Source organism: Nerophis lumbriciformis, linkage group LG05 (genome assembly GCF_033978685.3).
Source record: "Nerophis lumbriciformis linkage group LG05, RoL_Nlum_v2.1, whole genome shotgun sequence".
In the NCBI taxonomy this organism is placed as follows: domain Eukaryota; kingdom Metazoa; phylum Chordata; class Actinopteri; order Syngnathiformes; family Syngnathidae; genus Nerophis; species Nerophis lumbriciformis.
The window spans coordinates 9,926,625-9,953,678 of record NC_084552.2 but is presented as its reverse complement, the minus strand read 5'-3'; the positions used below and the strand labels follow the sequence as shown (position 1 = coordinate 9,953,678).

At 39.9% G+C, this 27,054-nt stretch overlaps 1 protein-coding gene across 11 annotated transcripts in view; it reads right to left on the bottom strand.

The window, feature by feature from the left end:
- The window catches only part of abcc9 (ATP-binding cassette, sub-family C (CFTR/MRP), member 9), a 115,304-nt gene that overhangs the window by 8,426 nt on the left and 79,824 nt on the right, over positions 1 to 27,054 (bottom strand). For all 11 annotated transcript variants that reach the window (XR_009815322.2, XR_009815323.2, XM_061961300.1 and 8 more), the window contains 6 exons: positions 23,029 to 23,131; positions 13,480 to 13,593; positions 13,295 to 13,415; positions 10,966 to 11,096; positions 10,739 to 10,817; positions 3,535 to 3,643 (listed from right to left, as the gene is read on the bottom strand). Coding sequence is in view for 9 of the 11 variants with exons in the window: in XM_061961300.1 (XP_061817284.1) it covers positions 3,535 to 3,643; positions 10,739 to 10,817; positions 10,966 to 11,096; positions 13,295 to 13,415; positions 13,480 to 13,593; positions 23,029 to 23,131 (657 nt within the window). In the remaining 2 variants the exon portion in view is untranslated. The remainder of the gene's footprint in view (positions 1 to 3,534; positions 3,644 to 10,738; positions 10,818 to 10,965; positions 11,097 to 13,294; positions 13,416 to 13,479; positions 13,594 to 23,028; positions 23,132 to 27,054) is intronic.

Sequence of the window (27,054 nt, the reverse complement as noted above, 5' to 3'; positions counted from 1 at the left end):
TTGGATTGTGTCTATGGTTGTCCCGATACCAATAGTTTGGTACCAGTACGGGTACCAACATTTTTTTTCGATACTTTCGGTGCTTTTTGATACTTTTCTAAAAAAAAAGGGGACCACACAAAAATGTCATTATTGTCTTTATTTGAACCAAAAATGTTAGGGTACATGAAACATATGTTTATTATTGTCATTTAGTCCTTAAATAAAATGTTGAACATACTAGACAACTTGTCTTTTAGTAGTAAGTAAACAAAGACTCCTAATTAGTCCATGCAGTAACATATTGTGTCATTTATACACCTATTATTTTGTACACATTATGAGGGACAAACTGTACAAATGTTTCATAATATCCACAATTTTGCATTTTGCATTTTTTTTTGCATCATGACTAGGGAAGGTTGTTTGGATTGTGTCTATGGTTGTCCCGATACCAATAGTTTGGTACCAGTACGGGTACCAACATTTTTTTCGATACTTTCGGTGCTTTTTGATACTTTTCTAAATAAAGGGGATCACAAAAAATTTAATTATTGTCTTTATTTGAACCACAAATGTTAGTGTACATGAAACATATGTTTATTAATGTAATTTAGTCCTTAAATAAAATAGTGAACATACTAGACAACTTGTCTTTTAGTAGTAAGTAAACAAACAAAGACTCCTAATTAGTCTATGCAGTAACATATTGTGTCATTTATACACCTATTATTTTGTACACATTATGAGGGACAAACTGTACAAATGTTTCATAATATCCACAATTTTGCATTTTTTTTTTTTGCATCATGACTAGGGAAGGTTGTTTGGATTGTGTCTATGGTTGTCCCGATACCAATAGTTTGGTACCAGTACGGGTACCAACATTTTTTTCGATACTTTCGGTGCTTTTTGATACTTTTCTAAAAAAAGGGAACCACAAAAAAATGTCATTATTGTCTTTATTTGAACCAAAAATGTTAGGTTACATGAAACATATGTTTATTATTGTAATTTAGTCCTTAAATAAAATAGTGAACATACTAGACAACTTGTCTTTTAGTAGTAAGTAAACAAACAAAGACTCCTAATTAGTCTATGCAGTAACATATTGTGTCATTTATACACCTATTATTTTGTACACATTATGAGGGACAAACTGTAAAAAATGGATTATTAATCTACTTGTTCATTTACTGTTAATATCTGCTTATTTTCTGTTTTAACATGTTCTATCTACACTTCTGTTAAAATCTAATAATCACTTATTCTTCTCTTCTTTGATACTTGACATTAGTTTTGGATGATACCACACATTTAGGTATGGATCCGATACCAAGTAGTTACAGGATCATACATTGGTCATATTCAAAGTCCTCATGTGTCCAGGGACATATTTACTGACTTTATAAACATAATATATATTTTTAAAAAAGAAAAAAAGATTTTGTGATGCTAAAAAATATCGATGTAATCATTGTAGTATCGACTGGATACACTCTTGTACTTGGTATCATTACAGTGGATGTCAGGTGTAGATCCACCCATGGCGTTTGTTTACATTGTGACGCCGGTGAGCTATTGTATCCTCCTACGGTGTGTAGTGAAGCATGTTTAGCTATTCCTTGTCCTCCAGTGATAATGCTACTTGGAAGAAACTTACTTTATTTGTCACCAAGGAGGCCAGGATTAGTGATTTAAAAGTAGCTAAAACACTGCCGACTGGATGGATGTTAGCCACTAGCTACTTTACATTAGTTTTGGATGATACCACACATTTAGGTATCGATCCGATACCAAGTAGTTACAGGATCATACATTGGTCATATTCAAAGTCCTCATGTGTCCAGGGACGTATTTACTGACTTAAACATTTTTTAAAAAGAAAAAAAGATTTTGTGATGCTAAAAAATATTGATGTAATCATAGTAGTATTGACTGGATATACTCTTGTACTTGGTATCATTACAGTGGATGTCAGGTGTAGATCCACCCATGGCATTTGTTTACATTGTGACGCCGGTGAGCTATCATATCCTCCTACGGTGTGTAGTGAAGCATGTTTAGCTATTCCTCGTCCTCCAGTGATAATGCTACTTGTAAGAAACTTACTTTATTTGTCGCCATGGAGGCCAGGATTAGTAATTTAGAAGTAGCTAAAACACTGCCGACTGGATGGATGTTAGCCGCTAGCTACTTGACATTAGTTTTGGATGATACCACACATTTAGGTATGGATCCGATACCAAGTAGTTACAGAATCATACATTGGTCATATTCAAAGTCCTCATGTGTCCAGGGACGTATTTACTGACCTATACATTTTTTTAAAAGAAAAAAAGATGTTGTAATGCTCAAAAATATCGATGTAGTCATAGTAGTATCGACTAGATACGCTCTTGTACTTGGTATCATTACAGTAGATTTCAGGTGTAGATCCACCCATGGCGTTTGTTTACATTGTGACGCCGGTGAGCTATTGTATCCTCCTACGGTGTGTAGTGAAGCATGTTTAGCTATTCCTCGTCCTCCAGTGATAATGCTACTTGTAAGAAACTTACTTTATTTGTCAAAATTTGTGTTACATTGAGTTCGGCTCACCCTGCGAGAGGACGAAATCTGTCCTTGATCCTACCAAGCAGAAGGCTTGTAAAACTCCACTGTGTACGATGGGAAGCGACATGAAGGCGTCGGTTTCTTTCTTCTATTGTAATCCACAGGAAGATTTGATCTTTACCCGAGATCTACTAAGCGGAGAGGAGGCAGGGCCTGACCTCCCTCCAGGCACCTTTTCTTTGAACTGTCTTGTAACAAAGGCGACGGCTGTTTACGACCCCCCTCCCTTAGAAACAGCTGTTGCCATGCAATCAGGGAAAGTCCAAATAAAAGAGGAGGCGCACAATCTTTCGTCAGAGTGTGGTGGAACACTGTACAAGTGTACAGGTGTACGCGCTCTCCTCATTGAGCCACATTTAATTCTGTCTCTGTTTAATTCCTTGCTTCTTGTCTTGTTTAATAGATGTCATCAGTGTTTGAACCTGACATAACTTCACCTTTATCTTTACTTTTTACACCAAAATGCGTCCATTCTCCCTTTTCTGTCTACACACTGTGTCTGCTTGTAAGTACTCTGTGTGCGCGCGCTGCCGAACATGCTCCTCTGCTCGTACCAGCAATGTCATGACGTGACAGTTAACCGGTACTTTTTAGAGGCAGTATAGTACCGAATATGATTCATTAGTATTGCGGTACTATACTAGTACCGGTATACCGAACAACCCTCATCAGCAGATAGCATCAAATGTACCGGAAGGACTGGCGTGCATCAAAGTGTGTATCAGACTGTGTGCACGCCACAAAACCTCATAAGACTCTCTGGTGGCCTCTTTTGCTTTAGACAAGATTTCCTGACAGTTATGGTCCTGCTCGTTAAGTGAGCGTCCTCCCGGTACAACACTGACACTTTGTGACGCTGGAATATAAACAGGAAGTCGTCGCTATTTGTGTGCAGATAGCCGGGAGGAACGCCGCTGGGAAAAGTGTGTGTGTGTGTACCTAATGGAGCCGCTAAACAAGACGGGGTCCTGCAGGATGATGGACAGGCGAGACCGGAGTGTCTGCAGAGGAAGTTTGCAGATGTCGATCCCGTCGATGACGATCTTCCCTGCAGACAAACGAGACAGTTTGACAATCAGCGGCAAGAGTCACTTGACTTTCTGCTAAACACACTTAACATCCTCCACCTGAGGCCTCCTTGAGGTGACAGACATTGTTCTAGTCCTCCCTGTCCTCTATACACTCGGAGCAGTTCTACATCAGGAGTGGCCATTACGTGGATGGCGAGCTAGCGGTGGATGGCGGAGGGTGTGTCAGTCCATCGCCATGTTGCAGGCATCACATTCTAAATGAGCTAATATTTGCAAAAAATGTAGTTTTACAGTTCAACATGAAATATCTTGTCTTTGCAGTCTATTCAATTGACTATAAGTTGTAAAGGATTTGCAAATCATTAAATTCTCTTTTTATTCACCATTTAGAAAACGTGACAACTTCTCTGCTTTTGGCTTTTGTAATGGCAAGTAAAATGCATGTAAATTAGCGGATTTCGAAAAGTGCAGCCTTACTTGAAGGGGAACATTATCACCAGACCTATGTAAGCGTCAATATATACTTTGATGTTGCAGAAAAAAGACCATATATTTTTTAAACCGATTTCCGAACTCTAAATGGGTGAATTTTGGCGAATTAAACGCCTTTCTAATATTCGCTCTCGGAGCGATGACGTCACAACGTGGCGTCACATCAGGAAGCAATCCGCCATTTTCTCAAACACCGAGTCAAATCAGCTCTGTTATTTTCCGTTTTTTCGACTGTTTTCCGTACCTTGGAGACATCATGCCTCGTCGGTGTGTTGTCGGAGGGTGTAACAACACGAACAGGGACGGATTCAAGTTGCACCAGTGGCCCAAAGATGCCAAAGTGGCAAGAAATTGGACGTTTGTTCGGCACACTTTACCGACGAAAGCTATGCTACGACAGAGATGGCAAGAATGTGTGGATATCCTGCGACACTCAAAGCAGATGCATTTCCAACCATAAAGTCAAAGAAATCTGCCGCCAGACCCCCATTGAATCTGCCGGAGTGTGTGAGCAATTCAGGGACAAAGGACCTCGGTAGCACGGCAAGCAATGGCGGCAGTTTGTTCCCGCAGACGAGCGAGCTAAACCCCCTGGATGTCTTGGCTCACACCGTCAAGAGAAGAATATCGACCCTAGCTTCCCTGGCCTGCTGACATCAACTCCAAAACTGGACAGATCAGCTTTCAGGAAAAGAGCGCGGATGAGGGTATGTCTACAGAATATATTAATTTAAGAAAATTGGGCTGTCTGCACTCTCAAAGTGCATGTTGTTGCCAAATGTATTTCATATGCTGTAAACCTAGTTCATAGTTGTTAGTTTCCTTTAATGCCAAACAAACACATACCAATCGTTGGTTAGAAGGCGATCGCCGAATTCGTCCTCGCTTTCTCCTGTGTCGCTGGCTGTCTTGTCGGTTTCGCTTGCATACGGTTCAAACCGATATGGCTCAATAGCTTCAGTTTCTTCTTCAATTTCGTTTTCGCTACCTGCCTCCACACTACAACCATCCGTTTCAATACATGCGTAATCTGTTGAATCGCTTAAGCCGCTGAAATCCGAGTCTGAATCCGAGCTAATGTCGCTATAGCTTGCTGTTCTTTCCGCCATGTTTGTTTGTGTTGGCATCACTATGTGACGTCACAGGAAAATGGACGGGTGGTTAAAATCAGGCACTTTGAAGCTTTTTTTAGGGATATTGCGTGATGGGTAAAATTTTGAAAAAAAATTCGAAAAATATAATAAGCCACTGGGAACTGATTTTTAATGGTTTTAACAATTCTGAAATTGTGATAATGTTCCCCTTTAAGCACTTTCTATTAGGCATGCTTGTTTTGTTTGCATGGAAAACTGCAACATCACCTGCGGGCAGTCTGCTACAAGCACACCTGTCTGCTTGAGCCGTGCTATCAAACGTGGCGTCACATGCACTCAAGGTATTGTTGACGTGAATTGTTACCTGGTTTCTGTACTCATGCTAGGAAAATGTATCATTCTTTAGACGCAAGCGGCAATTGGCTACGCCTTTAAAAGCCAAATGACTTATAAGTAGAGATGTCCGATAATGGCTTTTCTGCCGATATCCGATATTCTGATATTGTCCAACTCTTAATTACCGATTCCGATATACACAGTGGTGGAATGAACACATTATTATGCCTAATTTTGTTGTGATGCCCCGCTGGATGCATTAAACAATCTAACAAGGTTTTCCAAAATAAATCAACTCAAGTTATGTAAAAAAATGCCAACATGGCACTGCTATATTTATTATTGAAGTCACAAAGTGCATTTTTTTTTTCATGCCTCAAAACAGCAGCTTGGAATTTGGGACATGCTCTCCCTGAGAGAGCATGAGGAGGTTGAGGTGTGGGGTGGTGTAGGGGGTAGCGGGGGGTGTATATTGTCGTGTCCCGGAAGAGTTAGTGCTGCAAGGGGTTCTGGGTATTTGTTCTGTTGTGTTTATGTTGTGTTACGGTGCGGATGTTCTCCCGAAATGTGTTTGTCATTCTTGTTTGGTGTGGGTTCACAGTGTGGCGCATATTTGTAACAGTGTTAAAGTTGTTTATATGGCCACCCTCAGTGTGACCTGTATGGCTGTCGACCAAGTATGCTTTGCATTCACTTGTTTGTGTGAAAAGCCGTAGATATTATGTGATTGGGCCGGCACGCAAAGGCAGTGCCTTCAAGGTTTATTGGCACTCTGTACTTCTCCCTATGTCCGTGTACACAGCAGCGTTTTAAAAAGTCATTAATTTTACTTTTTGAAACCGATACCGATAGCATTTATCGTCCGATAATATCAGCAGTCCGATATTATCGGACATCTCTACTTATAAGTAAAGCGTAGATGCTACAAGTAACACACATTCATAAAAACACTGACTGATGAGCAGCTCATTTAAGGGTTCTTCCACACCAAACTTATGACCTACTCAGTGGCCTAGTGGTTAGAGTGTCTGCCCTGAGATCGGTAGGTTGTGGGTTCAAACCCCGGCCGAGTCATACCAAAGACTATAAAAATGGGACCCATTACCTCCCTGCTTGGCACTCAGTATCAAGGGTTGGAATTGGGGGTTAAATCACCAAAAATGATTCCCGGGCGCGGCCACCGCTGCTGCCCACTGCTCCCCTCACCTCCCAGGGGGTGATCAAGGGTGATGGGTCAAATGCAGAGAATAATTTCGCCACACCTAGTGTGTGTGTGACAATCATTGGTACTTTAACTTTAACTTTAACTTTTTATCCAAGCCTTGCTTTTATGGGCTGTTTAACGTTACTGAAAAACAGAGTTTTAGCGAAGACAAAAAAAAGGGGCTGTGGTTCAGGCCTCCTGGCTCCTTTCAGACACGAAATGGAGATTAAACTTGTTTAAAGAGACGACAAACATTTGAGTTGAGGAGAGAAAAGCGTGACGTTAGAGTCTTTTTAGATCATTATTATTGTTAATAATATTAATAATAATACACTGCAAAAACTGAAATCTAAGTAAGATGAAATATGTCAAAAAAGGGTGATATTTGCTTATTTTCTGTCTGATAAGATCATTCTTCTCACTAAGCAGATTTTATGTTTGAGTGTTTTACTTGTTTTAAGTGTTTTGGTCCTAAATGATCTCAGTAAGATATTACAGCTTGTTGCTGAGATTTGATGACCTATATTGAGTAAAACATGCTTGAAACTAGAATATCAAGTGTTGCAAAGCTGTGTCATCAACACTCACAAGTATAAAACTACTTTTTTAAAGTAATCATTTCTTATTTCAAGCATGAAAAAAAAAATCATGACTTTGACACAATCGTGTCTCATAATTAAAACAGATGACGGCCAAATGGACTTTGCTGTTTTATTTTCAATGAAACAATAGAAATTAAAGCTGCAAGCAGCGTTGGTCGGGCCCGCATATTTGGCAGCTGCTAGTCCTAAGTGTCCCAATACTTTTGTCCAGTGTAGGTGTCCCAATACTTTTGTCCAGTGGTAGTCCTAAGTGTCCCAATACTTTTGTCCAGTTTAAGTCCTAAGTGTCCCAATACTTTTGTCTAGTGGTAGTCCAAAGTGTCCCAATACTTTTGTCCAGTTTTAGTCCTAAGTGTCCCAATACTTTTGTCCAGTGTAGGTGTCCCAATACTTTTGTCCCGTGGTAGTCCGAAGTTTCCCAATACTTATGTCAAGTTTTAGTCCTCAGTGTCCCAATACTTTCGTCAAGTTTTAATCCTAAGTGTCCCAATACTTTTGTCCAGTGTAGGTGTCCCAATACTTTTGTCCCGTGGTAGTCCGAAGTTTCCCAATACTTATGTCAAGTTTTAGTCCTCAGTGTCCCAATACTTTCGTCAGGTTTTAGTCCTAAGTGTCCCAATACTTTTGTCCAGTTTTAGTCCTCAGTGTCCCAAAACTTTTGTCCAGTTTTAGTCCTAAGTGTCCCAATACTTTTGTCCAGTTGTAGTCCTAAGTGTCCCAATACTTTTGTCCAGTGTAAGCGTCCCAATACTTTTGTCCACTGGTAGTCCTTTGAAGCCGAAACAACAAACGTGCTCAGAGGAGATAATGTTTGAAGACAGGTGACCGGTTTTTACAAAAAATTTGTTTTGAAGGGGGAATTGCAAACTTCCTGTAGATTTTTGCTGAAGGATGTCAATCTATGAAATGTAGGTCTAACTGAGACCTGCATAGAGGTTTTTGTTTCATGTCTCTCCGACCTTCCCAGTGGGAGTTACAGGCAGTTTTGTAATTTTTTTCTTCCGAGGAGCAGTTTTTTCTGCGTTTTATTCCAAAATTGCGAGAGCGCAATTTTGAGATTTGGGGTTAAGTTTTTTTTATTAGATCGCAATTTTTGCCAGTCCTGATGTGTGTGTTCAGTTCGGTGAGTTTTGAAGCATGTTAAGGGGGTCAAATTACAGCTCAAAGAGGCAAAAGTGACTGTTTTTAGTACTTTTTTGTCTTGAAGGGGGAATTGCCAACTTCCTGTTGATTTCTGCCCAAGGATGTACAATCAGTCAGACCTACATAGAGAATTTTGTTTCATGTCTTTCCGACCTTCCTAGTGGGAGTTACAGGCAGTCTAGTTTTTTTTTTCCTAGGGGGCGCTAGAGCGCAATTTTGAGTTTTGGGGTTCGGTTTTTTTATTAAAAGACAATTTTCGCAGGTCCTGATGTGTGGGTCAAATATGGTGAGTTATGAAGCATTAAGTGGGTCAAATTAGTGCTCAAAGAGGCGGCCGGTATAATAATAATAATAATAATAATAAAACCTTAGAAATTCAATAGGTCCTTATGTCCCATTGCATAAGGACTCCCTTTGGGAGTCCTTATACAATGGGCCATGCGGGCCCTAATAATAATAATAATAAAACCTTAGAAATTCAATAGGTCCTTATGTCCCATTGCATAAGGACTCCCTTTGGGAGTCCTTATACAATGGGCCATGCGGGCCCTAATAAAACCTTACAAATTCAATAGGTCCTTATGTCCCATTGTATAAGGACTCTTTGGGAGTCCTTATACAATGGGCCATGCAGGCCCTAATAATAATAAAACCTTACAAATTTAATAGGTCCTTATGTCCCATTGCAAAAGGAATCCCAACGCAATGGGCCATGCGGGCCCTAATAACAAAACCTTACAAATTCAATAGGGTCCTCTGTCCCATTGTAAAAGGACTCCCGTTGGGATTCCTTTTACAATGGGCCTTGCGGGCCCTAAATACCTACTCATATAGTAGTACACTTGTTATTAGTGAGAATATACTTATTTTAAGGTATTTTTGGGTTCATTGAGGTTAGCTAATTTTACTTGTTTTGGAAAGTCTTGGCAAGTCGAATTTTCTTGTTCTATTGGCAGATAATTCTGCTTAGTTCAAATAAAATACCCCTCATTTTTATATTTTTCTTGATTTTATGGGCTGTTTAACACCACTGAAAACAGAGTTTTAGCGACAAAAAAAAAAAGTGTTGTGGTTCAGGCCTCCTGGCTCCTTTCAGACATGAAATGGAGATTAAACTTGTTTAAAGAGATGACAAACATTTGAGTTGAGGAGAGAAAAGCGTGACGATAGAGTCTTTTTAGATCGTTATTATTGTTAATAATAATAATAATACACTGCAAAAAGTGAATTCTAAGTAAGATGAAATATGTCAAATAAGGGTGATATTTGCTTATTTTCTGTCTGATAAGATCATTCTTCTCACCAAGCAGATTTTATGTTAGAGTGTTTTACTTGTTTTAAGTGCTTTGGTCCTAAATGATCTCAGTAAGATATTACAGCTTGTTGCTGAGATGTGATGACCTATAGTGAGTAAAACATGCTTGAAACTAGAATATCAACTGTTGCAAAGCTGTGTCATCAACACTCACGAGTATAAAACTACTTCTTTAAAGTCATCATTTCTTATTTCAAGCATGAAAAAACAAAAATCATGACTTTGACACAATTGTCTCATAATTAAAACAGATGACAGCCAAATGGACTTTGCTGTTTTATTTTCAATGAAACAATAGAAAATAGGTACTCATATAGTAGTACAGTTGTTATTAGTGAGAATATACTTATTTTAAAGTATTTTTGGGTTCATTGAGGTTAGCTCATTTTACTTGTTTTGGCAAGCCGAATTGTCTTGTTCTATTGGCAGATAATTTTGCTTAGTTCAAATAAAATACCACTCGTTTTTGTATTTTTCTTGCTTTTATGGGCTGTTTAACACCACTGGAAAAAAGAGTTTTAGCGACAAAAAAAAAAGTGCCGTGATTCAGGCCTCCTGGCTCCTTTCAGACATGAAATGGAGATTAAACTTGTTTAAAGAGATGACAAACATTTGAGTTGAGGAGAGAAAAGCGTGACGATAGAGTCTTTTTAGATCGTTATTATTGTTAATAATAATAATAATAATAATAGGTATTGGACCAGCTGTTGTAAAGATATCCACTGTTTACGTCTCCTTCTTCTTCAGCTGTTCTAAGATCAGCTCCTTGTGTCAACAACGCTGTGCTGACACAACACTTTTCCCAAAAAAGGGAAGCTTGGAAAGTCATGAACGTCTTGTTTTAAGGAGACATAAACATCAGGGGACCTCTCTCTCTCTCTCTCTCTCTCTCTCTCTCTCTCTCTCTCTCTCTCTCTCTCACTCACCTTCAAAAATGTCCACCATGTTGAAGAAGGCCAAGGACAGAGAGGACTTGCCGCTGCCCGTGCGGCCGCAGATTCCCACCTGGCGGGAGGTGACAAGGGGGTGCGAGATGGCTCCAATAAGACGAGTGCGTCAATTTCACCGTACACACGTGCTTGTGACTTCCACAGAACCGACCGCCTTTCGGCCTCAGTGTGAACATGGCTGTTGGCGGCGCCGCGCTAATTACCTTCTGGCCCGGCTGGACGTAGGCGTTGACGTGTTTGAGCACGGGCTTCAGCATGGGGTCGTAGCGCACGCACAGGTCCTGGATCTTGATCTCGCCATCGTGGGGCCAGTTCTCCGGGACTTGAGAGGAGTCTGCGGACAAGAATTAATGTTCGGTTTTTCCCACGTTCCAAGGTATCGTTCAACATGACGTACAAAACCCCAAAAGCAGTGAAGTTGTCACGTTGTGTAAATGGTAAATAAAAAGAGAATACAATCGAATAGACTGCAAAGACAAGATTTTTCATGTTCACACTGGGAAACTTTTTTTTTTTTGGCAAATATTAGCTCATTTGGAATTAGTTTCAAAAAAGCTGGCACAAGTGGCAAAAAAGAGTGACAAAGTTGAGGGAATGCTCATCAAAGACTTATTTGGAACATCCCACAGGTGAACAGGCTAATTGGGAACAGGTGGGTGCCATGATTGGGTATAAAAGCAGCTTCCATGAAATGCTCAGTCATTCACAAACAAGGACGGGGCGAGGGTCACCACTTTGTCAACAAATGCCTGAGCAAATTGTCCAAGAACAACATTTCTCAAGCAGCTATTGCAAGGAATTTAGGGATTTCACCATCTAGGTCCGTAATATCATCAAAAAGTTCAGAGAATCTGGAAAAATCACTGCACATAAGCCATGATTCTACAGACCTTCGATCCCTCAGGCGGTACTGCATCAAAAAGCGACATCAGTGTGTAAAGGATATCACCACATCGGCTCAGAAACACTTCAGAAACCCACTGTCAGTAACTACAGTTGGTCGCTACATTTGTAAGTGCAAGTTAAAACTCTACTATGCAAAGCCAAAGCCATTTATCAACAACACCCAGAAACGCTGCCGGTGAATGGTGGAGGGTGTGTCAGTCCAGCGGCAGCCAGGCACTAAAAAAATAGATGAGCGATCATAAATGTTCACTAAGACGTGACTTTGGTCACTTGATTGACATTCACGGCACCCGAGGGTCTTGTGAGATGACGCTGGCTGCTGCCAGATCATTATTAAGAAAAAATGACCGACAGGAAGGCGAGAAACACTTTTTATTTCAACCCTACCTCCCGTCAAAACCCTAAAGACTGACCACACAGTTTCTGCCTTCACAATAAAAGTGTGTCTGTGATATCGTCAAAAGGTTCAGAGAATCTGGAGAAATCACGGCACGTAAGCGATGAGGTCACGGACCTTCCATCCCTCGGGCGAGGATGGGGCGAGGGTCACCACTTTGTGGACATATGCGTTAGCAAATTGTTTAAGAACAACATTTCTCAAGCAGCTATTGCAAGGAATTTAGGGATTTCACCATCTACGCACCATAATATCATCAAAAGGTTCGGATAATCTGGAAGTGGCAAGGCCCATGACCTTGGATCCCTCAGGCGGTACTGCATCAAAAAGCGACATCAGTGTGTAAAGGATATCACCACATGGAACACTTCAGATACCACTGTCAGTAACTACAGTTGGTCGCTACATCTGTAAGTGCAAGTTAAAACTCTACTATGCAAAGCCAAAGCCATTTATCAACAACACCCAAAAACTGATGCAAAGTGGTTCTGTGGTCTGACAAGTCCACATTTCAAATTGTTTTTTGGAAACTGTGGACGTCGTGTCCTCCGGACCAAAGAGGAAAAGAACCATCCGGATTGTTCTAGGCGCAAAGTGTAAAAGGCAGCATGTGTGATGGTATGGGGGTGTATTAGTGGCCAAGACATGGGTAACTTACACATCTGTGAAGGCGCCATTAATGCTGAAAGGTACATACAGGTTTTGGAGCAACATATGTTGCCATCCAAGCAACGTTATCATGGACACCCCTGCTTATTTCAGCAAGACAATGCCAAGCCATGTGTTACAACAGCGTGGCTTCATAGTAAAAGAGTGCGGGTACTAGACTGGCCTGCCTGTAGTCCAGACATTGAAAATATGAAGGCTAAAATATGAGAAGGGAGACTGTTGAACAACTTAAGCTGTACATCAAGCAAGAATGGGAAAGAATTCCACTTCAAAAATGTGTCTCCTCAGTTCCAAAACCTTTACTGAGTGTTGTTAAAAGGAAAGGCCATGTAACACAATGGTGAAAATGCTTTTTTGCAATGTGTTGCTGCCATTAAATTCTAAGTTCATGATTATTTGCGAAAAAAAAAAAGAAGTTTCTCAGTGTGAACATGAAATATCTTGTCTTTGCAGTCTATTCAATTGAATATAAGTTGAAAAGGATTCTCTTTTTATTTACCATTTACACAACGTGACAACTTCACTGCTTTTGGGTTTTGTAGAATAAAAGAAAAATGTACCCATGGATCCCTCGTAGTTCTCAGACTCAGTACCCAGGAAGCTGTTGACCTTCTTCACAGCCGCCATCTGGACCTCCAAGTCTGCCAGGTTCCTCACCACCCAGTTCAGGTAGTTAGTAACCTGCACCAAACACAGTTTGTAAAGTCTTGTTCGTCAAAGCAGCTGTTTGGAGGGGGGGTCTTACAGTCAGGGCGTAGGTAAGAGCGAGGCCCACCAGACCCCCAGAAGGTTGACCACATCGGGAACCCCAGATGGACGCCCCGGCCGCCGCCAGCACGATCACAGCTCCCAGGTAGTCCTGCTCACGGAGGAATTGTAAAGTCACAAAACATTCACGCACATATCAGACGTGAGTTAGTGTAACAGTCAGTTTAGCTCTTGTATGTTTCCTATGATATCTACATTGAAATAACACTTGATGGACGCCTTACTACACACTTTGTCAGCAGGTGAGCTACTTTTCAAATGAAGTTGAAGTGATCTACCTCATCTTCAAATATATACATATATACTGTACATACACTGCAAAAAGTCAGTGTTCAAAAACAAGAAAAAAAAATACAAAAATGAGGGGTATTTTACTTGAACTAAGCAAAATTATCTGCCAGTCGAACAAGAAAATTCGGCTTGTCAAGACTTTCCAAAACAAGTCAAATTAGCTAACCTCAATGAACCCAAAAATAGCTTAAAATAAGTATATTCTCACTAATAACAAGTGCACTTTTCTGGGTAGAAAAAAAAAAAAAAAAAAAGAGACCTTTTTGCTCAATATGTTGAAAAACATGATCTTGACATAATGATATGCGCTCGGCATTACATTTCTTGAAACCAGCAACCTTAAACTTGAAACTAATTTATTGTTCTTAATGGAAAAGGCAAGCGCTTGTTACTCTCGGGGTCTCTTAGGCCAGGGGTCGGCAACCCGCGGCTCCGGAGCCGCATGCGGCTCTTTGATCACTCTGATGCGGCTCAGCAGCTTACTTGCTGAACCCCCCAATTTTCCCGTGAGACTTCCGGATTTCAGTGCCTCTCGCAGAAAACTCCCGGGATTAATATTCACCGATTTTCATCCTTACGGCTATAATAAGGGCGTGCCATGATGGTACAACATTTGACGCCCTCTACAATCTGTCTTAACAGCGTGCAAGCCCAACACTTGTTATACAATATACATCTTCTGCTTGCTCACGTAAGTGACAGCAAGGCATACTTGGTCAACAGCCACACAGGTTACACTGACGGTGGTCATATAAAACAACTTTAACACTCTTATTATTAATGCGCCACACTTTGAACCAAGACCAAACAAGAATGACAAACACATTTTGGGACAACATCTGCACCTGAACACAACAGAACAAACACCCAGAATCCCATGCAGCCTTGACTCTTCCGGGCTACATTATACACCCCTGCTACCACCAAACCCTGCCCCCACCCCAACCCTGCTCCCTCACACATAAACCCCCCCCCTCTCTGTGCGTCGGTTGAGGTGGGCGGGGTTTGGTAGCGGGGGGGGGGGGGGGGGGGGGGGGATAATGTATCCCGGAAGAGTTAGGGCTGCATGGGATTCTGGGTATTTGTCCTGTTGTGTTTATGTTGTGTTACGGTGCAGATGTTCTCCCGAAATTTGTTTGTCATTCTTGTTTGGTGTGGGTTCACAGTGTGGCGCATTATTAGTAAGAGTGCTAAAGTTTTTTTTTAATACCGCCACCGTCAGTGTGACCTGTGTGGTTGTTGACCAAGTATGCCTTGCTGTCACCTACGTGAGCAAACGGAAGCCCCACACAACGTGTGGCTGATCAGGCACGCTGACTGTAGTGGGTGCTATATGCTGTACCATCACGGCACGCATGACTCTGACAAGCGCCATTCATTTAAAACCCGCGTGCCGCACCAGCTTTCAAATTCCAAATAAAGGCGTGGACAGTGTGTCTGTGACCCCTGGTTATACATAGCACAAAGCAAAAAAATAACTTTGTATGCAGTGTTATTTCATTTAAAATTTCAAATTTTTTTTGCGGCTCCCATTGTTTTCTACAATTTGTGAAACTGGTCGAAATGGCTCTTTGACTGGTAAAGGTTGCCGACCCCTGTCCTAGGCAAATCATATGGTCTAAAAATGCATTTTTCCATCGATAACATGACATCATCACGCAAAGTTCGTGCTCTTTCAGTCAATTAGTGTGCGAGGAATATATATATATATATATATATATATATATATATATATATATATATATATATATATATATATATATTTACAGCCCGGCCCCCGGCCCCAAAAATTTTAATTGTCATTTTGAAGAATTCATCTAAATGTGCATGAACTATTTCTGTTCAAAATTGTTAGAAATGTCACATGTTAAATGTTTAAATATTAACTGTCAGTTTACTGTACTGTGCCGACTTAACTACTTTATGAGTACGTGTTTTCTATTGTTTCATTGAAAATAAAACAGCAAAGTCCATCCGTTTTAATTGGGAGACAAAATTGTGTCAAAGTCATGATTTTTTTTTTCATGCTTGAAATAAGAAATGATCACTTTAAAAAAGTAGTTTTATACTTGTGAGTGTTGATGACACAGCTTTGCAACACTTGACATTCTAGTTTCAAGCATGTTTTACTCAATATAGGTCATCACATCTCAGCAACAAGCTGTAATATCTTACTGAGATCATTTAGGACCAAAACACTTAAAACAAGTAAAACACTCGAACATAAAATCTGCTTTGTGAGAAGAATTATCTTATCAGACAGAAAATAAGCAAATATCACCCTTATTTGACATATTTCATCTTACTTAGATTTCAGTTTTTGCAGTGTATACATACATACATACATACATATACATATATATATACATACACATATATATACATATACATATATATACAAATATACACATATACATATATACATATATATATATATATATATACACACACACACACACACACACATACATATACATATATATATATATATATATATATATATATATATATATATATATATATATATACACACACACAGTTGTGGTCAAAAGTTTACATACACTTTACATCATGTCATGGCTGTCTTGAGTTTTAATCATTTCTACAACTCTTATTTTTTTTTGATAGAGTGATTGGAGCACATACTTGTTGGTGACAAAAAACATTCATGAAGTTTGCTTCTTTTATGAATTTATTATGGGTCTACTGAAAATGTGAGCAAATGTGCTGGGTCAAAAGTATACATACAGCAATGTTAATATTTGCTTACATGTCCCTTGGCAAGTTTACCTGCAATAAGGCGCTTTTGGTAGCCATCCACAAGCTTCTGCTTGAATTTTTGACCACTCCTCTTGACAAAATTGGTGCAGTTCAGCTAAATGTGTTGCTTTTCTGACATGGACTTGTTTCTTCAGCATTGTCCACACCTTTAAAGTCAGGACTTTGGGAAGGCCATTCTAAAACCTTCATTCTAGCCTGATTTAGCCACTCCTTTACCACTTTTGACGTGTATTTGGGGTCTTGTCCTGTTGGAACACCCTACTGCACCTAAGACCCAACCTCTGGGCTGATGATTTTAGCTTGTCCTGAAGAATTTGGAGGTAATCCTCTGTGGGGGGGGGGGCCTGCGGACCTGCAGCGAAGCGGGGTGTGCCAGGACCGGCTTTGAGATCAGCGACAGGTGCGTAGATCAGTGTTTTTCAACCACTGTGCCGTGGCTCACTAGTGTGCCGTGAGATACAGTCTGGTGTGCCGTGGGAGATTATCTAATTTCACCTATTTGGGTTAAAAACATTTTTTGCAAACCAGCAAGTATAATCTGCAAATTATGTGTTATTGTTGAGTGTCGGTGCCGTCTGGAGCTCGGCAGAGTAATCGTGTAATACTCTTCCATATCAGTAGGTGGCAGCCGGTAGCTACCGTATTTTTCGGAGTATAAGTCGCAACGGAGTATAAGTCGCACCTGCCAAAAATGTATAATAAAGAAGGAAAAAAACATATATAAGTCGCACTGGAGCCCGGCCAAACTATGAAAAAAACTGCGACTTATAGTCCGAAAAATACGATAATTGCTTTGTAAATGTCGGAAACAGCGGGAGGCAGTGTGCAGGTAAAAAGGTACCTTATGCTTAAACCAAAAATAAACAAAAGGTTAGTGCCCTTAAGAAAAGGCATTGAAGCTTAGAGAAGGCTATGCAGAACGAAACTAAAACTGAACTGGCTACAAAGTAAACAAAAACGGAATGCTGGACGGCAGCAAAGACTTACTGTGGAGCAAAGACGGCGTCCACAATGTACATCCGAACATGACGCGACAATCAACAATGTCCCCACAAAGAAGGATACAAACAACTGAAATATTCTTGATTGCTAAACCAAAGTAGATGCGGGAAATATCGCTCAAAGGAAGACATGCAACTGCTACAGGAAAATACCAAAAAAAGAGAAAAATCCACCAAAATAGGAGCGCAAGACAAGAGGTTTAAAGTCATATCCAACAATTGCGACAACGAGCTTTTACTGTCAACAGAGTTTATGATTTCTGCTGGTGGTGTGCCTCCGGATTTTTCCGACGCAAAAAATGTGCCTTGCCTCAAAAAAGGTTGAAAAACACTGGCGTAGATGACCCAACTGAGAGTGTTTGTCTGATCACCTGTTGCTCTGTTAAAGGCAGAAGTCGGGAAGGAAAGGTGAGAGTTGTTGTTGATGGTGGAACAGAAAAACGAGCACTAACGAGAGTGAGAGCGAGACAGACTGAAAAGAACATTTATTGCAAAATAAATCATTGTTAAGAAAGATGAACGAGGCTGTCATGTCCGTCATTGGTGGACCAAGTAACCCGGAGGACCGAGACCTCCACATCCTCCTTTTTCATTGTCCCATTTAAAGAACCAGTTCCATTGGCAGTAAAACAGGCCAATAGCATAATACTACCACCACCATGCTTGACGGTAGGAATGGTGTTCCTGGGATTAAAGGCCTCACCTTTTCTCCTCCAAACATATTGCTGAGTATTGTTGCCAAACAGCTCCTTTTTAGTTTCATCTGACATCACATGGACAAAGATAAGACCTTCTGGAGGAAAGTTCTGTGGTCAGATGAAACAAAAATGGAGCTGTTTGGCCACAATACCCAGCAATATATTTGGAGGAGAAAAGGTGAGGCCTTTAATCCCAGGAACACCATCCCTACCGTCAAGCATGGTGGAGGTAGTATTATGCTCTGGGCCTGTTTTGCTGCCAATGGAACTGCTCCTTTACAGAGAGTAAATGGGACAATGAAAAAGGAGGATTACCTCCAAATTCTTCAGGACAAGCTAACATCATCAGCCCGGAGGTTAGGTCTTGGGCACAGTTGGGTGTTCCAACAAAACACACCTCAAAAGTGGTAAAGGAATGGCTAAATCAGGCTAGAATGAAAGTTTTAGAATGGCCTTCCCAAAGTCCTGACTTAACGGTGTGGACAATGCTGAAGTAACAAGTCCATGTCATAAAAGCAACACATTTAGCTGAACTGCACCAATTTTGTCAAGAGGAGTGGTCAAAAATTCAAGCAGAAGCTTGTGGATGGCTACCAAAAGCGCCTTATTGCAGTGAAACTTGCCAAGGGACATGTAAGCAAATATTAACATTGCTGTATGTATACTTTTGACCCAGCACATTTGCTCACATTTTCAGTAGACCCATAATAAATTTATAAAAGAACCAAACTTCATGGATGGTTTTTGTGACCAAAATAAGAGTTGTAGAAATTATTGGAAACTCAAGACAGCCATGACCAACGTTCCCTCTGAGGTGTGCGCCTGTGCAATTGCGCACTGCTTAAGCGTCCTCTGCGCACGGCAAATCTATGCCACACACAAAATCAAATACAAAAATAAGAGCATAACAATTTTCGACACACGGACATGACAGAGTAAACAGTTTTCGTCATCATTGTTCAAATATTGTAACGTCTGTCGAGACGCTTTTAGGACATGAATTCCATCCATCACTTTACTGAGCAAAACTCTTTATTGTCGGCCATAAACACATCACCAAAACATTAGTAAAAAAAACGAGCTAAACTAGCAAAAGTGGTCATTTTCTGCAGTACAAACCAGACCAAAAGCAACTTTGTTATATCAACAGCAGCCGCTCGCTCTTTCTCACTTGCGCCAACACGTGCACATATGGCACTTAGACAGTGATGCGTTTACAGCCACACAAAAAGTCGGACAACTCCAACACCACACATAAAGTGTCATTCCAGGTCGTTACACTATGATTTACCAATCAAATGTGTGCTTATTCTAGTCTCATTTATTAGGAATCTTAATGTATAAATATTAATCATGAAATGCTGTTAGTATATTAAATAAATACTAATAAAAATATATTTTTTACAAACAGGAAGTTGCAGCAATGTACACATGATCCCATGCTTACATCTCATTGTGCAACATGTGAATGTTTTAATGGGAAGTTTGGGACAGGTGTGCTGCTAGTGTAGCCAGTGTGCACGTCTGATGTTGCTCACATGGGCTCCACTGAATGCTCAGGGAGTTTTTGCCTTTGCTCACACACATGAAAAATTAGAGGGAACATTGGCCATGACATTATGTATAATGCACATAAGTGTAATGCAAACTTTTGACCACGACTGTATAGAATTATATATATTATATATATATGTATATATATGTATATACTGTATGCACACAGTACAGGCCAATAGTTTGGACACACCTTCTCCTCATTCAATGAGTTTTCTTTATTTCCATGACTATTTACATTGTAGATTGTCACATCAAAACTATGAATGAACACATGTGGAGTTATGTACTTAACAAAAAAAAAAAGGTGAAACATGTTTTATATTATAGTGTCTTCAAAATAGCCGCCCTTTGCTCTGATTATTGCTTTGCACACTCTTGGCATTCTCTCCATGAGCTTCAAGCACACATGTGAAGTGAAAACCATTTCAGGTGACTACCTCTTGAAGCTCATCCAGAGAATGCCAAGAGTGTGCAAAGCAGTAACCAGAGCAAAGGGTGGCTATTTTGGAGAAACTAGAATATAAAACATGTTTTCAGTTATTTCACCTTTTTTTTGTTACGTACATAACTCCACATGTGTTCATTCATAGTTTTGATGTGACAATCTACAATGTAAATAGTCATGGAAATAAAGAAAACACATGTCAGAATAATTGTATCTAAGTTATCAGAAATCTTTGTGTTTCAATGAGTTCCCGGCGAGCAGACAGAAGCCATCTTTGATCTTACCAATCAAAAGGCTTGTAAAACTCCACTGTGTAGGATGGGAAGTGACACGAAGGTGTCGGTTTCTTTGATGTATTGTAATCCACAGGAAGATTTTGTCTTGACCCGAGATCTACAAAGCGGAAAGGAAGCAGGACCTGACCCCCCTCCAGACACCTTTTCTTTGAACTGTTTTATACCCAAAGGCGACGGCTGTTTACGACCCCTCCTTCCCTTAGAAACAGCTAAATCAGGGAAAGTCCAAATAAAAGAGGAGGCATACAATCTTTCGTCAGAGTGTGGTGGGAGACTGTAAAGAGTACAGCCCAGACGTTTCTCCTCAATTGAGCTAAATTGAATTCTGTCTCTATTTAATTCCTTGCTTCTTGTCTTGTTTAATAGATGTCATCAATGTTTGAACCTGACAAGAAGGTGTGTCCAAACTTTTGGCCTGTACTGTATATGTAATAAATTGGCCACTGTAACATTTGAACAGTAACACTGTGTTTGATAAGTAATTCTTAGAATAATCATGTATATATATTATCACACAACTTTAGTATGCTTAAAGTCCGTTGCTATAGTTATTAGCTATTGTGCTTAAGCTGCATTTTTCCTATCTGTGCAAGGACAAAACTTCTTGTCTGAGGGGTGGCCTCAGCCGCAGATGTTATCTTTGTTTTAGCCCGCTAACAGCCAAGGACTTCAGGACCTCAACGAAGATAAGATGACAGCGCGCAGACGAAGCAGAAACAAGGCAATCAGAAGGCCCCAGCACATTCCGTCACGTATTGTGCGTACTGGACCTGCTTTGCATGATATATGTGACCACTCCTTTTAGAATCGGCCTCGGTGATGTTGACTGTGGAACTCCTGAATAAATAGAGGGACGCGGGAGCTGTACCTTAGAGCAGTGGTTCTCAAATGGGGGTACGCGTACCCCTGGGGGTACTTGAAGGTATGCAAAGGGGTACGTGAGATTTTTTTTTTAACATTCTAAAAATAGTAACAATTCAAAAACCCTTTATAAATATAAATAAAAAACTATCATTTTTTCCAAATAGTTCAAAAAAGACCACTACAAATTAGCAATATTTTGCACTGTTATACAATTTAATAAATGAGAAACTGATGACATAGTACTGTATTTTACTTCTTTATCTCTTTTTTTCAACCAAAAATGCCTTGCTCTGATTAGGGGGTACTTGAATTAAAAACAATTTCACAGGGGGTACATCACTGAAAAAAGGTTGAGAACCACTGCCTTAGAGCGTAGGGCGAGACTGTGACTAAGTCATACTTGCCAACCTTGAGACCTCCGATTTCGGGGGGTGGGGGCGTGGTCGGGCGTGGTCGGGGGCGTGGTTAAGAGGGGAGGAGTATATTGACAGCTAGAATCAAGTATTGCATACATATATATATATATATATATATATATATATATATATATATATATATATATATATATATATATATATATATATATATCTACATCCTGAAAATATGCAAACAAAACTGTGTTTAGATAATTGATACTTCAAACTTGCATAAATAAATATTAAGGAATATAACATAACTTGGCTTCTGAGAGCTTCAAAATGTGATGAATAAAATGCTAAAGTTGTTGATAAACAAGCAATTATTTTAATAATTAAATATGGTTATTTTAAATGAATTATAATAATTTAAAATTAATTATTTTAAATGTGTTTATTTTAATGTATAATTCTAATGCCTGGATGTAATAAGGAGTCAGAAAAAATACAAATACAAATATAATTAATTTTGATGTTTTTAGCAAAATATAGTAATTCTTTTTTTTTTTTTTAATTAATAAATATATTTATTTTTAGGTAAGATAAACATAATAATACAATTTATCTCTTGTCTGGATGATTTAGTTCTTGTCACCCTGTTGTCCTCCCATTATGAAAAAAGGCTGTCCTCACTCAGGTCCGCATGGAGCTGGAGGGGGCGTGGCCTCCAGCTCCGGCTGAAAATCGGGAAATTTTCGGGAGAATATTTGTCCCGGGATGTTTTCGGGAGAGGCGCTGAATTTCGGGAGTCTCCCGGAAAATTCGGGAGGGTTGGCAAGTATGGACTAAGTGTGCAGCTCCATGCGTTCTCCTCATGAGCTAAATTGAACTCTGTCTCTGCATGGTTCCTTGCTTCTTGTCTGATTAATAGATGTCATCAGTGTTTGAACCTGACAGTAATTAAGTGATTACTTGGTGTACCACAGTTTGAGAATCCCTGCTCGACAGCAGGTCGGTATAATCCAATACCTGTTTTGTTTTGTTGCAGATATGAGACTGATATCAATAAGGGATGGGACACCTCTACTACATGGCCACATTCTTACTGAGGCTGGTTTTGTGCAACTCCAAAGCAACCCTGGTCCAGAAAATGATGATAATTGCACTTTCCTATGATCTATTTGCCAGCACAGGTGTACCTAGGAAGGTGGCCTTTAATGATGGGGAAGTGTCTCACCGTGCGGACCTCCAGCCAGCGGTTGGCAGCAGAAAGAAACAAGTAGGCGGTGTTGTTGGTGTCGGTCAGCTCCAGCATGCGTTGCTTGAAACGAGCCTCGTGTCTGAAACAAAACGTGGACTTTTTCAATTCGGGACACGCTGGCGCTCCCACAGAGTAGTTCATCATCGTCATGGTGGTCAAGAGGAGAGAATTACTGCTGTCCAAACCAAACTCCTCTGGAGGATGAAGGCAGGAACTTTCCCGTCAGTGTGTGTGTGTGTGTGTGTGTGTGTGTGTGTGTGTGTGGAGGAGTTCCTCAGGGGGAAGATGGGGAGGAAAGCATGAGAGTTGTTTAAAGCTGGATAACAACTCTGATGGGAAAGTAGCCTCCAGTTAAAAAAATAACCCATGTGGGGTGCGCGAGGCTCCTCCCACTCGCTTGAATAAGTCACTATTTAGGCGTAAACCAGGGGTGTCAAACTGGGGGGGGGCACATGGCAGTTATGGCTGTCCTCAAAGGGCTGCTTGTAACAGTGAGTAATAAATGAATATAAATGTATATGATATTATTATACAATTGCACATGCATTAGATCATGATATGATATTGTTTACCTTCTCTGTAGACAGGCATCATTTTACTGTAGAATTTGCAGTGTTTTTTTGTTTTTTTTACAGCAAAAGTATATAAAGTTAAAGTTAAAGTACCACTGATAGTCACACACACACCAAGTGTGGTGAAATTACCCTCTGCATTTGACCCATCCCCTTGTTCCACCCCTGTGGGAGGTGAGGGGAGCAGTGAGCAGCAGCGGTGGCCACGCCCGGGAATCATTTTTGGTGATTGAACCCCCAATTCCAACCCTTGATGCTGAGTGCCAAGCAGGGAGGTAATGGCTCCATTTTTATATGGGGTTTGAACTCACGACCTACCGATCTCAGGGCGGACACTCTAACCACAAGGCCACTGTGTTTTTAACGTTAAAATTATGGCAATTGAGAGGCCATTTTTTCATTGATATGGTTGTTGTCATTTCATGGTGAATTACTGTACATGGAAAAACAGTTTTTTACGGCAAAATTCTGGCGGCAGAGCAGACTGTTTATTTTTTTTAGCTATTATTATTTTTACAGTGTATAATTAAATGGATAACCCTTTTTAAATTTATAAGTCAATCAGATATGTATTTTATTTTGAAAAAGTGTAATGTCTGATAACAAATTATTTATTGCATTATTTGGAAACACGAATAATAACTAATAGTTTTTATTATTACAGATTTGAACTACCTTCATACCTAAGTTTATACCAATTTAACTTTAAATTATTTACATTTACAGCATTATTATTACAGATTCATTGATTGTACCTTTCTAAATTCATACACATTTAATTCAATTATTAAATAAAGCAGAGCTGGGCAAATATTTTGACTCAGGGGCCACATTGAGAGAAAAAATGTGTCTGGGTGTGTATAAATGATATATACTGTAAACATCTGCTGTACAGTATGTGTCTTTGGCTCCCTTTTTTCAGGAACACTAATACCAAAAATCACAATGTCTCATAGAGCAGTGTTTTTCAACCTTTTGTGAGCCAAGGCACATTTTATTCATTAAAAAAATCCCGAGGCACACCACCTGCAGAAATTATTGAAAAATGAAACTCCGATATTGACAATAAAAAGTTGTTTTCGCAATTGTTGGATATGACTTTAAAGCATAACCAAGCATGCATCAATATAGCGCTTGTCTGAAAGTAGGTGTACTGTCACTACCTGTCACACATTTTTGATGTTTTCCTGTATGTCGTGTTTTAGTTCTTGTCTTGCGCTCCTATTTCAGTGGCTTTTCCTGTTTTGTTGGTGTTTTCCTTTAGCAGTTGTATGTCTTCCTTGAACGCTACTCCCCGCACCTGCTTTGTTTTGGCAATCAATACTATTTAAGTTGTGCGGACGCTATCCTTCTTTGTGGGGACATTGTTGATTGTCATGTCATGTTCGGATGTACTTTGTGGACGCCGTCTTTGCTCCACAGTAAGTCTTTGCTGTCGTCCAGCATTCTGTTTTTGTTTACTTTGCAGCAAGTTCAGTTTTAGTTTCATTTTGCATAGCCATCCTTAAGCTTCAATGCCTTTTCTTAGGGGCACTCGCCTTTTGTTTATTTTTGGTTTAAGTATTAGACACCTTTTTACCTGCACGCTGCCTCCCGCATATTATAATCACGACAAACCATGTTCCCGACATCTACAAAGAAATTATCTACCTGCTGCCACCTACTGATATGGAAGAGTATTACACGGTTACTCTGCCGAGCTCTAGACAGCACAGACACTCAACAACGGCACATTATTTGCGGATTATAATTACTGGTTTGTAAACTTTTTTTAACCAAAAATAGGGGAAATTACTTAATCTCAGTGGTTGAAAAACACTGTCAAAGAGTTCTAAAAAAGTTATAACAGACCACCTCAAAAAAACGGAATGGAATTTTACAGTTTTTTACTGAATGGGACACCCAAAATGTACATGAAAATAAAGAAAGTGGGATTTACAATATTAACTATGAACAATAAAAGACTGAATATTAACAACATATGAACATATTTTACTTCTCAGACGAGCTCCTCTATCGTTGTGTATCTTTTACAATCAAGCAAAACACAACAAAAATGTAACAAACCGCAAAATATGAATGCAAAGGGTAATAAACACCTACAATATGATATATTATCACTTTTATGCAGACATTTGTTGTACAAATGTGCTTCCACTTCTGTTCCTGACACATGCATTTGGGGCTGGCTGCTCTGTAAACAAACCCCGCCCACTTTGAGCTGCTGTGACCTAGATTACCGTAATAACTCCTATAACACTCAAAAGTGCAGATTTCAACAACTTTCTATAGTTCAAGACTTAGTGTCATTTAAAAACAACACTGCACATCATAATAACTACAACAGCTTTGATGTTAAAGGTCTAAATAAATAATGTATAACGTCCGGTAGGCCGGACTGAAAATATTAATGGGCCGCATGTGGCCCGCGGGCCCTATTTTGCCCAGGTCTGCAATAAAATGTAATATTTCTTACATTATTAGATAATATTAAAGTTTATTAGGGACCGCAATGTCCCTTTGGGACAGAGGACCCTATTGTATTTTGTGCGTTTTATTATTATTATTATTCCGCCGCCTCTTTGAGCTGTAATTTGACCGCCTTAACATGCTTCAAAACTCACCATATTTGACACACACATCAGGACTGGCGAAAATTGCCATCTAATCAAAAAACCAAACCCCAAAACTCAAAATTGCGCTCTAGCGCCCCCTAGGAAAAAACACAGACAAAACTGCTTGTAACGTCCGGTAGGAATGTCGTAGAGACATGAAACAAAATCTAGATTTCATACACTGACATCTTTCAGCAAAAATCAACAGGAAGTTGGCAATTCCCCCTTCTAAACAACATTTTAGTAAAAACAGTCACTTTTGCCTCTTTGAGCTGTAATTTGACCCCCTTAACATGCCTCAAAACTCACCAAACTCGACACACACATCAGGACTGGCAAAAATTGCGATCTAATAAAGAAACCCAACCCCAAAACTCAAAATTGCGCTCTAGCGCCCCCTAGGAAGAAAACACAGACACAACTGCTCCAAGGAAGAAAACTCAGACAAAACTGACTGTAACTTCCAGTAGGAATGTCTTAGAGACATGAAACAAAAACTTCTATGTAGGTCTCACTTAGACCTACATTTCATAAATTGACAACCCCCAGCAAAAATCAACAGGAAGTTTGCAATTCCCTCTTCAAAACAAAAGTGGGGTCAAAACAGTCACCTTTTTTTTAAACATTATCTCCTCTGAGCGCGTTTGTCGTGTCGGCTTCAAACTAGCACAGGAGAGAGATTGAACCCTTCTGATTAAAAGTTGACGAAAGAGTTTTATATACTGCTCCGGTTTTGATTTTACGAGCCTTCAAAGAACCACTGCGCTGGTGCTGCTGCTGTCTCAAGATGGCCGCTTAAAAGCAGGAAGCACCAG